We start from the raw sequence: 13,513 nt of genomic DNA on the forward strand, positions 1-13,513 counted from the left end.
AACTCCGAGGTCAAGTTTGTATTGTGGTCATGGGTCTAATTTAAAATGAGATGTTTAGTGGTGATTTTTGAATACACTTTGTGAAAAATAAAAGTCCGTTTTCTTTTTAATTCACAATCAAACAATTATTTTAAAAGCTATTCATTATTTAGATAATTTTTTTTATTTTCTTAATCTATATGTCTTCATTAATTAAAAAAACTAACAAAAAAATCTTCAATACAGGAGACACGAAAATGTGCATGCAAGAAAAACACTTGAATTATAACAACAACGTAATATGCCATTTGAGTAATTTACCTATTTTTATCTAATATATTTTGCTATTTTTTATTCTAAATATGTTTAAAATAACATTTGTGACGTTAATCACATATCTTCCTCATCATTATGACAGGATAATAGGAAAAATATAATCTAAAAATATCAATGTATTTTTCTTTTTAATAAGACAGTGGATAAATTAGGACAGTTGTTTTACATTCCTAATAAACATTCAACATGTCATAGAACATTGAACACGCATTTTTGATATTTTATGAATCTTTGTTTGTTTGTTTGTGTGTATTCTACAGTAGGGCCTGCACACTCAGATCTGTCTTGACCTCTTCCGATCTCTGTCCAGTGTTCAGGGGACAGATGCCTCATCGATCAATGCCAGCCGTAGGGCCCGCAATAATCCCCCACTGTGGCCTCAAACACACACGCACACACACACACACACACACACACACACACACACACACACACACACACACACACACACACACACACACACACACACACACACACACACACACACACACACACGCAAACACACTCACACAAACAGTGTTGAAAGGCCTCCACTCCAAAACACAAAAGATGAAGGACTGACAAGAAGGTGGACAAGGTTCATCTTCTCTTCAAACCCCCATTAACCACCCAATACACACACACACACACACACACACACACACACACACACACACACACACACACACAACGGCTGCTTTCTCAGCCGCTTCCTTCACTATATGTGACTTGGCCTTCGAACCACTGAATAGCTTCACTTATGCACCAGTTTTGGGTGATTGTTGGAAACTATTTAACAAGAGTAGACACCCACTCACAGAGATGCACACTGTGATGGCAATTTAAAAGCCCATAGGCCAGACATTGGTCAGTATGCTCCACCCCACATATGCGATATAAAATGCAGAGCAACCTTATGTGTTACTTCTCTGAAAGTGCATTTTATTCCTGATTGCCTTACTCAATATTGAAGGACAATATGACATTAAGTGGCTTGTGTCATCATTTGAGGATTGAGTCTTTTGCGCCATTCAGTTCAAGATAATGTGTAACTTACCTCTTCTCTGATCTAATTGATTGTCAGTCTGTATAAAAACAGACTCTTCCTGAGCTCATGACGCATTCATTCAGCTCATTTATTTTATTTTTATTTGACCTTTATTTCGCAAGATAAAATCTGTTGAGAACCAATTCTCACTTACAATGATGACCTGGAGGTTTGTTGTGTTGTGAGACCATTTAAAGATGCTAAATTAAACTAACAGAAATAAAAGAATGTGCTTCATATAAGAACACACACACACACACACACACACACACACACACACACACACACACACACACACACACACACACACACACACACACACACACACACACAAGGAGAAACTGTTGATTTAACTTGTTTTGTTTGGCAATGATTTAAGGTCTAAGCAGGACTAAGTGAGGACAGTTATGTGTGTGTGTGTGTGTGTGTGTGTGTGTGTGTGTGTTTTGTGCGTGTGTGTGTGTGTGTGTGTGTGTTTGATGAATGAAAATATTAGGGCCATCTGTAAATGCCTACTACAATTTTTTGAAACACACACACACACACACACACACACACACACACACACACACACACACACACACACACACACACACTTCTTATTAGAAATCAATTCTAAAGAAAGTGTCCAGAGCACATATTGCACCTGATGTATATGGAAACAAAAATATACAAAAATAAAAAATTACTGCATGACCATAAATAATCTAAATTATGCATGATCCTGCAAACATTTGTTCATCTTACATCATTAATGGCAAACAAATAAACAAATAAATTATCCACTTTCTTTTAAAAGGTTACTTCCCACATTTGAATTTGCCCCATGTGCACATATTTCCATAAACTCATGCATTGTGCATGATGATAAAAAAGAGAAAGAAAAATCACTGAATAGTCTGTTAAATTATACATTTTAGCACTGAGTGGCTGTGTACGTGTGTGTGTGTGTGTGTGTGTGTGTGTGTGTGTTCTAGTAAATAAATGATAGGGTCATACCTGTGAGCCACTACACCAGGCAACTGGTCAGGCAAACAAAAGCAAAGCTGTTCGCTAAGTACAAATAACTGCAAAACACATCAAAAAACAATCATGCACGCGGCCTCTCTGGGTCTGATAATTCTCCACAATTTTCGCCGGTGCCCTGATTCTTTCTTTGACATTGTGTGGCAGTGGCAGGGGGCACTGATGTGAAAATCTTAAAAGGATTAGGCGGGTTGGTGTTGCCAGCCAATTGGTGCTTGTCAATCTCGGAGGCCCCTGTGTGTTCCCTCGCTCTCTTGGTCCAAGCCCCCTTTCTCTCTATCGGTCAGGCTTAATGTCTGAAGCTTAAATGGACACACTAGCCTGTCCCTCCGGTGTGACAGAGTGACAGGTGGCAGATCAAGACATGAGGACAGAGAAAGGAGACAAAGACAGCGAGGAACAGGCGGCTAGAGACCGAGGCAGGAGGGGGAAAGAGCCATGTAGGCAGGGATTAGGAAACAAATAAGAGTGGAGTGACAGGAATGTGGAAACACACGGCAAATCATATGGATGCATTTGGCTACTGTCGTACCTCCATCATGTTTTCATGGTTTGTTTCTTTGTCTTTCTTTTGAACTGACAAGTCATTCTCATTGACCATTTTATTTCCTTTGTACGTCCCCTTACATGTTAGTTATCGTAATAGTTCGAACTGAACTGAACTGAGCGAAAGCAAAGCAAAACGTTAAAAAACACCTTCTGCAGGATGAATAAAAACCAAAATATGCAAATATATTGCAGCAGTAAGTAGTGGCACACACATTGCATGGGGTTGGGGTTAGGGCCTAGTTAAGCAGTTGGGGTTTTATGGTTTTATGGGCACTGGCTGGGCATCTTTCCAAAAGTATGCCATACCTTACCTAGGCATAGGGAGGGAAGGAGAGAGAGAGAGAGAGAGAGAGAGAGAGAGAGAGAGAGAGAGAGAGAGAGAGAGAGAGAGAGAGAGAGAGAGAGAGCACTGGCAACCGGCCCAGCCACAGACAGTAGTTCCATTCCTTGGTCATTAACAGCTACCAGCTTGCTACCAAATTGTAAACACTCACATAAGCATGCAAACACTCATTCATACAAATCAACCCAGTGGTCAATCCCTGCAGTTGGGAAAGAATGACCCTCACGCCCCCCCACCATTTGCCTGTTGCCGACAACATGGTGCTCATATCTCGACCACAAATCCAACCAGAGCATGTCTGTCATGTCACTCACCTGGTCTCCGGTGAGGTGACAGGCGGCGAGATTCTGCTCCTCAAATGACGGGGCAGAGCGGACGTATTTGAGCCAGCTGCTGCCGGTGGCGTCCGGGCCTGTGTCCAGCGCAAACTTGACGTTGCCCATCTCATCCACCACCTGTTAGAGAGCAACGGGTCAGATATTATTACAGGGACAAAACAGCAGGCTATCGTCAATTATCAAATCACTTGGAGTGTTTCTATAAATGACGGAGGAGGTTATCGGCAGTTAAAAATGCAATTTTTCAAGGCCCTGATAAGACATAACTAATTTTAGCAGCCTCCTGTGACTGTTTTGTAATTGTTTACAATCAGAGTAAAACTTCTATTTTTACGCCGCAAGCATTTTTTCTCATTTTGGTGAGTTTTGCTGGCTACTTTACCGACGGTAGTTCAAATGGTCTGAACACAAAACAGCAGGCCTGGAGGCAAATTAGTGTAATAATTGAGATTTTGAGTCAGTTGGGTTCATGGATTTGAATTGTACTATCAACTATTAGGTAACATACAGTTCATGATTTGTATTAAGCTAACATTAGCACTAATTAAGTGGTGGCCTAGCAACAATTAAAGCAAAAAGACAACGCTACGTCGGCAATGAAACAAAGACACCTCGTGTTTTCAACCAGGGCCTCAGAAAGCTGCGGCAGGAGTTTGAGTCTGTCAGCCAATAAGATGCAGAGGCAACATGTCAGTGGGTGTTAGGACCACCTAACCTTGTCAGTGCCCAACAGCAAGGGGAGGAAAGAGGGAAAGGATGAGCGAGGAGGAGGGAATGGATAAACTGTGGCTTCTTTCAATTGTCTAAAGACTTTCTCTGGCACATATTGTGCCAGAGAAAGTCTTCCTGCTTTCCTGCTTCAACAGAGAATGATGGAGGTAGAGGTGAAGGAGGAAGAGGAGGAGAAGAGAAGAAGGGTTTATTGTGGAGCACAAAGTGAGGGGGAAACCAGGAAAGAGTAACAATGCTTTCTGCATTTAAAACCTCAGTATTCCCACAATTGTAAATGATGAATGATAAGAATGAGATAATGATCATTTTCCAAAGGAACAGATATTAGGCAACAATTGCTGGCTGCAAAGAGACTGAATACCTTTTAAAATACTGAATGTTGCTTTCTACTCTTTGCTACTTTCAGTGCATTTGTGCATGTATTGGTATGCGAGTGTGATGAAAACTTCAGCGGTTCTGTGAATTTGGGGGCTGCTCGACTGAAACCCCTCGGCCCACCCTCTCGACCGAGTCGGGGGGGGTGAAGCTCCGATTTCGTCGCAGCACCGCATGTGATACTGAGCCTGTGTGAATCCTCAGGGGAGAGCTGGCCAGAGACAGAGCAACTCCTCTAATTACAACTCCCAATCAGCCCGGGCCCGAGTTCAGAGCTGACCTCTAGCTTGACTCTCTGCTCCTAATCACGGTCAAATGTCTGCTGTAGGAAATTGAGGTGTGATGGAGAAGAACCAACAAGCCCTCTGACGTTTTTAGATGTGCAAAGTTCGTGAACCTCGCTAACTGGCTGCTTTTCTAAAAGGCATGTGCGTGTGTTTTTTTCCCCCAGCTCGTAAAGTGTGAATGGTCATGTTCTTGTTGTTTGGGTGAGCGCTTGCAGAAGGTGTATTTTTGTGGGTGGGGGTGCAGGTGCCAAATTTGGTGAGTAAATATGTAAAGGGTCTGGTTGGAGGTGTGGAAGAACTGCCATGTGTTCGTTTGTACAAATACTGCAACCGTTTCAGGCAAATGCATCAGCGCTTATAGTTCAGTGAACATGTTGAGGTTACAGAAATGTTTCTACTTTTGAGCCAAGGTGTGACTTTATCCTCCTCACTAAATGTGCCTGTTTTAAAAAAATAACAATGCCAGTTAGGGCATGAAATTAAAAAAAAGAAAACGGTGGCTACTGCTTATGCTAATGCATTTGCTGATTGTGAGAGTGAAAAAATAGACCGTTTGTACAAATCAGTTCCTGTTATGTATTTTCTGTCATTCCCACTGATATTCAGAAGCAAATAAGGAGATAATGAGCTTCTGAATAAAAATGCAATCTTATCCATTCCTCACTCTTCAGCTGCCTCTTCTGCTTCCAGTTTACAACTTAAACAAGCTGCTTGATTGAATCCAGGTCTTTATTTTATGTGTGAAAACAGTCCCTGAAAAGTAACCAGACATACCCCCTCCGAACACCCACTGCTCCACCCAATATCTTTTCTGCGGGCCGAGGAGTCAGAGTGCACTTGTCACGTTACTGCCGGGGAACTGCGACAGGTATCGTACATGTTTTATGAACACATGGGGGAAAACTGAAATCCAGGTGGAGTCAAGGTGAGATTATTTCTTTTTTTTAGGGGGGATGGGTGTGCGAATGGAGGTGGGGAAGCGCGACATTGCAGACTGACCCACACATGTTTGAATACTACCATGCCTACTACGCATTGGGCAGTATTCACACACATGCTTTTTGGTTATCCCCTCCTCCTCCGACACACACACACACACACACACACACACACACACACACACACACACACACACACACACACTCAAGGGTCTGATCAGAGGCTTAATGAGCTGCAGACCTGCGTTTTGTGTGTTTCGGTATGGCAACATGTGTGTGTGTGTGTGTGTGTGTGTGCGTGTGTGTGTGTGTGTGTGTGTGTGTTGTCTGGGAGGCCTCCTAACACCCTGTCTCCGGGTGGAAGCCTGATTTATAAGGCTTCAAATGAGGTGCAACAGAGAAGGAGAGCCAGAACAAGCCCACGGCTGATTGTTTGTTTATTTACCTTTCTTTTTCATTTTCCCCCCTCCTTACGTCACGGGGGAGGAGGCCCCGGTGGAAACCAACAACTCAACAAGCAAAGGGAAGAGTTTCAACAAAACAAAGCAAAACGGGCAATTTAGATTTTCCCCTAAAGTTTTTTGTAGAAACAGGAATTGTGATATTAAAGATATCAAGAATGCTGTTTACATTTTTTAAAACAATGTTTTCACAACTAATGTCTCCCACCTGCACTCATTCTCATTCTGTTCTTTTGGGCATAACAATGCTAATTCAATGATCCCCTGCATCTGACTACCTCCTTTCTCTCCACAATTAAAACTTTAGATCGATTTTGTATTTCCGGTTATCATTCCTATCAGCAATAACAAACGTCACCATATTAATGACTGCAATCTCAGAATACGGCAGAATTGTTCTGATAAGTTTGATTGAGCAATAAACACGGGCAGTCATACATTTAGACCAGTTTAAACAAAGCCCAAAGTTAGACAAACTTATTCGAAAGAAGCAACGAAGGCCAACAGTTAAATGAACGCACAAACTGCTCACTGTAACATCCATCACATGTCCTGGTTCTCTTGTGACCTACTGAACTTGCTGTAGTTGTGAGCGCACAGTTTCTTTGTGTACTGAGGGATTAGTGTTAACATTTCAGGAGAGTTCACTTTTTGTTTTACCTCACCAGAGAGTTCAGTGTTATTATCAACTGATACAACTGATGGAAATAAAAGTGCTACTGATTGAAGAAAATTAAACTTTAGGCCAGGAAAGAGAACAAAACTGACACACATATTATTTATTCATACTTTCATTAACTTCTATAGCACAGATTCTCTACCCAAAAAACACGTTTAAACCTATGATTTTATTAAACAGCATAAAAAAATGACTCGCATGAGAGCAGACACACACACACACGCACACACATAGACACACACACGAACCAGGCGTACGAAGACACAATGAGACTTCAGTGAAAGAGAAGCAGCTTTGAGTGGAGAGGATGCAGAGCAAACTCCACAGGAAGCTCTGATAAGAGCACAACACTTATATCGCTCCTCACAACACAAAGGGGAACCTTTGACAGCTAGGAACCTTTAATGGATGTCTCGGCATGCCTTCTCCACCACCAGTTATATCTGATGGATGTGTGTGGCGTGCAGGGCTGAATTAATAGAGGAAAGTTGCTTGTACAGAGAGACATCGGTGACAAGGCACATATTATTTTTTGTTTGACGAAGGGCAGAAAATAGAAAAGGCAGCTCAGAGTGATTGTGATTTTGATGCGGGACGGAGATAGAAGCAGACTTATATGTTATTGTGTGTCTTTACGGGAATATTTTTATGAAGTGTGATCTTAGCGCTTTGTTGCACTGCCCTGGGTTTCAATGTGTGAACACGCCCAAGTTCGCATGTATTTTTACATGTGCCTGTGAGTTTCAAAACTCTTGAACTGTAGCGACGTCTATATATCCTGTAGATACGTCCTCCATGTTTGAAAATAGACCAGCGTAAATGCTTCATTGGATTGATAAATCAGTGGTCAGTATTGATCAGCGATGTTGGTATTGCTTTGCCTTATTCACATCAGAGACACAACAATGGCCATCCAAAGATGTCAAAATCTAACGAGGACGCCCGTGTTGTCAGTTGTTTAAGTGTATTTACATAAAGCACAGAGAAAAAGAGACGTTTGCTGAAACATTTCTCTGCATTGCAGGTTTATACGCCCGGTAGAAAACAGGAAAGCAGCCCTGTGAAGATGTAAAGAGAAGGCTGACTCTCCCATGGTTCACTCACTGATGTTCTGCGGAAGAGGCCGACGAATGACAAAAAGTTGTTCCAAAGAGAAAGAGCAAAGAATAGGGACAGATTGCCTTTCATTATGGCTCTGGTTTTTAATCTATCTCGTTCAAGAATATGTGAAAATGTAGAGAAAGACCAGGGTTTTACATGCACTTCTCCTTGAAGCAGCTAGGGGGTAGCCTGGAGCGCTATCTCTCCATGCAGCTGCACAAAACACAATATAACAATGCTAATCACAGTAAGACTTACATGCACGCACAAACACACGCTTTGTTTCACTCCGACGAGAGGGCCAGTCATGGAAACAGAGCAGTGACAGTGACAGATTGAGTGGCTGTGAAGTGGGCTGTGGAGCTGGTTGTTAGATGTGTTGCAAATTAAGGTGCAGGAAGACTAACAAGACATAAAGAAGTGTGTGTGAGAGTGTGTATCCTTTCTGGGAAAGGGTCTGTTTCCAGTTGGGAGGTCCCTTAACACGCACACACACACACACACACACACGCACACACACACACACACACACACACACACACACACACACACACACACACACACACACACACACACACACACACACACACACAGATGGACTAATAAAGCGGCTGAAAGATTACAGATCCTCACAGCCTCCCATGTGTTTGTGCACATTCTCATGCATGTGTATGTGTGCGCCGGCCCTGTGTGTGATGGATGGGGGCCTGCAGAGATGACCCTACCCTGCCACATCACTCACCAGTCTAAATGAGTGTGAGTCTGTCCACGTTTGTGTGCGAGTGTGTGTGTGTGGAGGTGAGAGGTGGACATGCACACAAGGCGTCCTGTCAAAAACCTTCTCTTAGACCAGGAAGGAAAAAGACAGAGAATAAAAGATGGAAAGAAATAGAGAGAAAGAGATTAGTCATATTCTATTAACTTCAGGCCACTCTGGGTGACGATGGAGGGTGTGGAGGGGGTTGTGAAGAGTAAGATGAAAGAGGAGAGTTGCAATCACAAACTGATTAAAATGTCAACAAACTTGCCTCTTAGTCGTTAGTCTGTTTTTTATACAAACAACATTTTCTATCCTTTCTAATATGTGATAATTCCAATCATTGAAATTATTTCTGAACATAATTTTCAAAAACGCAAAATGGAGAGTTGATACATTTCATGTTAAGGTTTAAGCTCATTTCAGTTCATTTAAAATCAAATTAAAATGATATAAAATATGATTTTAACATTTGTCAATCCAGCAGTATTTATCAATCCTAACTCATTCTATCTTTGTGTCAACACAACATCTCCTCATACCTAATATTTTCATGCATGTACTGTCAATTGTTTTTACACCAAAAGTAGTATACCAATAGTAACTGTCTAATGTAGACACACAAACACACATACACACACACACGCACACGCACACGCACACACACACACACACACACACACACACACACACACACACACACACACACACACGCACGTCGCACACACACATCCTTTAATCGAGACAAGAGCCTTGTGTTGAACATCACATATTTACTGTTTGCTTTTGTCAAAGTCACAAGTGACTACTACTGTAAAAATATGTGTCTGTACTGTGTGTGAGCATTGGTTGTATCACTCGTAATATGTATGCAAGGTGTTGGCGTGTGCGTTTGCTGTGTGTGAGTGGATGTGTGGTGTGTGTGAAGGTGAGTGAAGGCGTGTTAAATGTGACCCATTTTATCTGGACCGGGCAGCCATCGACATAATTAAAAACCAGGCAGGCAGGCCGGGGAGGGCCTGGGGCCTTGTAAAAGCCATCTGGGTTGTAGTGTGTGTGTGTGTGTGTGTGTGTGTGTGTCTGTCTACTTGCATTGTGAGTGTCAGAATGTGGCTTGGCTCACTAATGACCCAACTTGCTTCTCTTAAATCAGCGTCTCTGCAGTCGCCGTCACAGAGTTATCATTTGTGGTGAGTGTGCATGTGCCACACTTAAAAACAGCGTGTGAAAATTTCAGTGTCCATCTCCCTCACTCACGAAATCATTGTAAAGTCAAATCTCATTTTGTTTGAGTTTGACCCTGCTGACTTTCCCCTTTTCAGTAAGACTTGAACAACAGTTCTCATGCAGGTGTGAAAGTGAGTCTAGAGATGGGGATTTATAATCAGGATTTAATTGGAGAATTGTTGAATTAAAGAAGTTTTACCTGATGGTTTTTAGTGAGCACCTCTTTGTTAAACATGATCATTCTGTCTTTACTACCAGGTCATGTGCCACAGTTATTCAAAGTAGCTCAGTTTGTCTATGTAAACAAGGGAATCCTGCATGCACACCCAAGTTTGTCACCGAGTTCCACACCGTCACTAATCTCTGAGTTGTCATGATCAGGATACATGTCGCTCCCAGATAAAACACATTTTAAGGACTGCCTTCTTTAACCTTTAAAATATTGCAAACAAAATCAGACACGTCCTGTCTCAAAGCAGTGCAGAAAAATGTGTTCATGCATGTGTGACTCTCTGACTAGATTACTGCCATTACTTATTATCAGGCTGCTCTAATACGTCTCTTAAACCTCTCCAGTTGATGCAAAAACAAAAACTAAGAAAATAGATCATATTACTCCTATATTAGCAGTGGCTCCCTGTGAAATCACAAAATTAATTTAAAATCCTTCTCCTCACCGACAAAGATCTACTCAGTGAGGCACTATCATAGTGTAATGAGCTTATGTATTATCTCACTTGAGAGGTGTGGTAACTGAATGTGGGGCTGCTGGATGTTCCTAAAGTCTCAGAAAGTAGGACGGGAGCCTGAGCATCCAGTTATCAAGCTGCTCTCCGATGGAACCAGCTTCCAGTTTCAGTCTGGGGGGCAGACTGTTTATTTAAAAGTAGACTTAAGACTTTCCTCTTTGATAGTGCTTATAGTTTGGGCTGGCTCAGGTTTGCCTTGGCTCAGCCCCTAGAGATGCTGCTAAAGGCCTAGACTGAGACATCTTAGGATACACTGAGCTCCTCTCTCCTCTGCTTTATCTCCTTCTGTATGTATTATTAATGTCCCATTATTGCACATTACTAACTGTGCTTCTTTCCCAGACTCTTTCCATGGATTGTGAATCTACTGCTGCTGTTATTGTTAGAAGTCATCATTTTTCCTCTGTTATTCTGCTCTGGACTCATATGATTAATTTATGTCTGCATTGAATGTTTTGCAACTCTGTAACGTTATTAATTCTGTTCACAGGACATCTATTATACTTCTGTCCCTTCTGGGAGAGGGATCCCTCCTCTGTAGCTCTCTCTAAGGTTTCTTCCATTTTTCTCCCTGTTAAAGTAGTTTTGGGGGATTTTTTTTCGATGCGAGTGTCCTGGGACAGAGGATGTATGTGTTCAGATTGTAAAGCTCTCTGAGGCATTTGTGATTTGTTATTTTGGGCAAAACAAAATAGACTTAATTAAATTTGAAAGACATACACTTATTGATTTATTCTTTTTTACTTACCCAGCATAATTACTTTTCTATCATATTGCCAGTAGCTACATATGTTTTTCGCTCTTGTCTCCTTCCACCTCCACACCCCTGCAGCTCATCTGAATGAGCAGGTTGCCATGTGCTGGGTTGCCAGGTTAGTGTAACTTTAAACAGGAAGTGTGCACACTTTAAAAGAAGAGAGGCAGTGGGTTTTCAGGCTGGACCTCGTTAATGAAATGGCTTTGTGTTATTTACAGCCCCTTGTTAAAAGGCTGGATGACTGTGTGGAAGTGTGTCTGTACGTGTGTATGCCATCTTATATGTGTAGAGTCTACTGAGTGTGTGTGATTATGTGCATGTCTTTTTGCCTGTGTACATGTGTGTTTTTAATGTACATGTGATGTGTTACAAGTGTACACGTGTTGGTATGTGTGTGTGTGTGTGTGTGTGTGTGTGTGTGTGTGTGTGTGTGTGTGTGTGTGCACAGAGGTTACCATCATGCTATGTCTGTTTTACTGTCGGACAGCCTTTTACAGGCCGGGCTTTATGATATGTATTTAGGGCAATTAGTGAGCAGATATATTGGCTCATTATAGTGAAGCAGGTGCAGTGTAAATGGGGAAATATATGAACAGAACATCAGGGTCACACACTCTGTCTGTGCAGTCTGAAGGCTAACAGCGAGACTTATGTGTGTGACAAACAGGAGCACACACACTGAACTCAGTAGGAGCCAAACTGAGGAAACATTTTCTCATTCTGGCCTCTGTCAAAGAAATCATACGATCCATGAAGAACATTCATCACATTTTAAAATAATTGTTAACAGGCTCGAGAAGAGAACAAAGCGAGTAAAAAAAATGGAATATTAACTGAAAAGGAGGCAGCGTTACTAAAGTATGTGTTTATTGGCTAGAAGCAACGCACAGTGAGCAAAGTGGTTGTTTATTGGCTACAGGGACGAACGTTTGATGGTGCTGCTGGGCTGGTCTCCAGAGTCCACACACACAGACACACATAAACCTACAAACACAACGTGCATACTGAATTACTACATGCATGTACAGCCCCTATGACTTCATAACAATGAGTTCAAAAAGAGTCCTTAACGATAAGAATAATGAGCAATCTAAACGAAAGCCATTCATGGGTTCCATGTCGGAGGCACCAAAGTTTGAAAGTATTTTCTGGAGAAAGTATGTGTGTTTGTGTGTGTGTGTGTGTGTGTGTGTGTGTGTGTATGTGTGTGTTTTTGTGCGTGTGCGTGTGTGTGCATGTATTCGTATCATTGTAGTGCAGACTTTTTGTATTTTATACATATTTTATACATTCCTGGTTTTCTTCAAACCAAGAATCTATACATTTCAACCAACCATTCTGGAATTTAAAACTTGAAATATTTACGTGATGAAACATACAAATATGTATCCCAAAATGTAAGCATGCAATGCATGTCAGCTCAACTAGTAGATCTAATAGGGGTACATAAAATAAAACTTCCTGCGCTCAAGCAAAGCAACTAAATCAATCAAGTACAATGCATCCATGCCAAGAAAAAAAGGGCAAATAATAATAAGGAGAGGAAGCTTGTATTCAACACTGACAAAACTTGACCTCCACTCTATCGACTGACATCGGAAGTGAAACATAAAATGGGACAATTCCTGGAACTGTGCAAACACAAATAGGGAAGTGGTGCTTGGTACAAATTTATAGAGCACGTAACACCATCAATTATTTATTAACACCTAAATAAAGGAATACTTCCTTCGACAACATTTCTTTTTGTAATACAATAGAGAACGATGAAAGAAAAGAGAAGCATAATAATGATAGAAAAACAGTGAAAACTATTCATTTACAATCATATTTCCAGTGATCTAAACCAGAC

At 41.5% G+C, this 13,513-nt stretch overlaps 1 protein-coding gene across 8 annotated transcripts in view; it reads right to left on the bottom strand.

The window, feature by feature from the left end:
* prdm16 (PR domain containing 16) overlaps positions 1-13,513 on the bottom strand; it is a 115,164-nt gene that overhangs the window by 22,428 nt on the left and 79,223 nt on the right. For all 8 annotated transcript variants that reach the window (XM_068597778.1, XM_068597779.1, XM_068597777.1 and 5 more), the window contains exon 3: positions 3,575-3,715. In XM_068597778.1, coding sequence (XP_068453879.1) covers positions 3,575-3,715 — 141 coding nt within the window. The remainder of the gene's footprint in view (positions 1-3,574; positions 3,716-13,513) is intronic.

Source organism: Clinocottus analis, unplaced genomic scaffold, assembly GCF_023055335.1.
Source record: "Clinocottus analis isolate CAN_PGR_092001 unplaced genomic scaffold, fCliAna1.0.p SCAF_4, whole genome shotgun sequence".
Taxonomy (NCBI): domain Eukaryota; kingdom Metazoa; phylum Chordata; class Actinopteri; order Perciformes; family Cottidae; genus Clinocottus; species Clinocottus analis.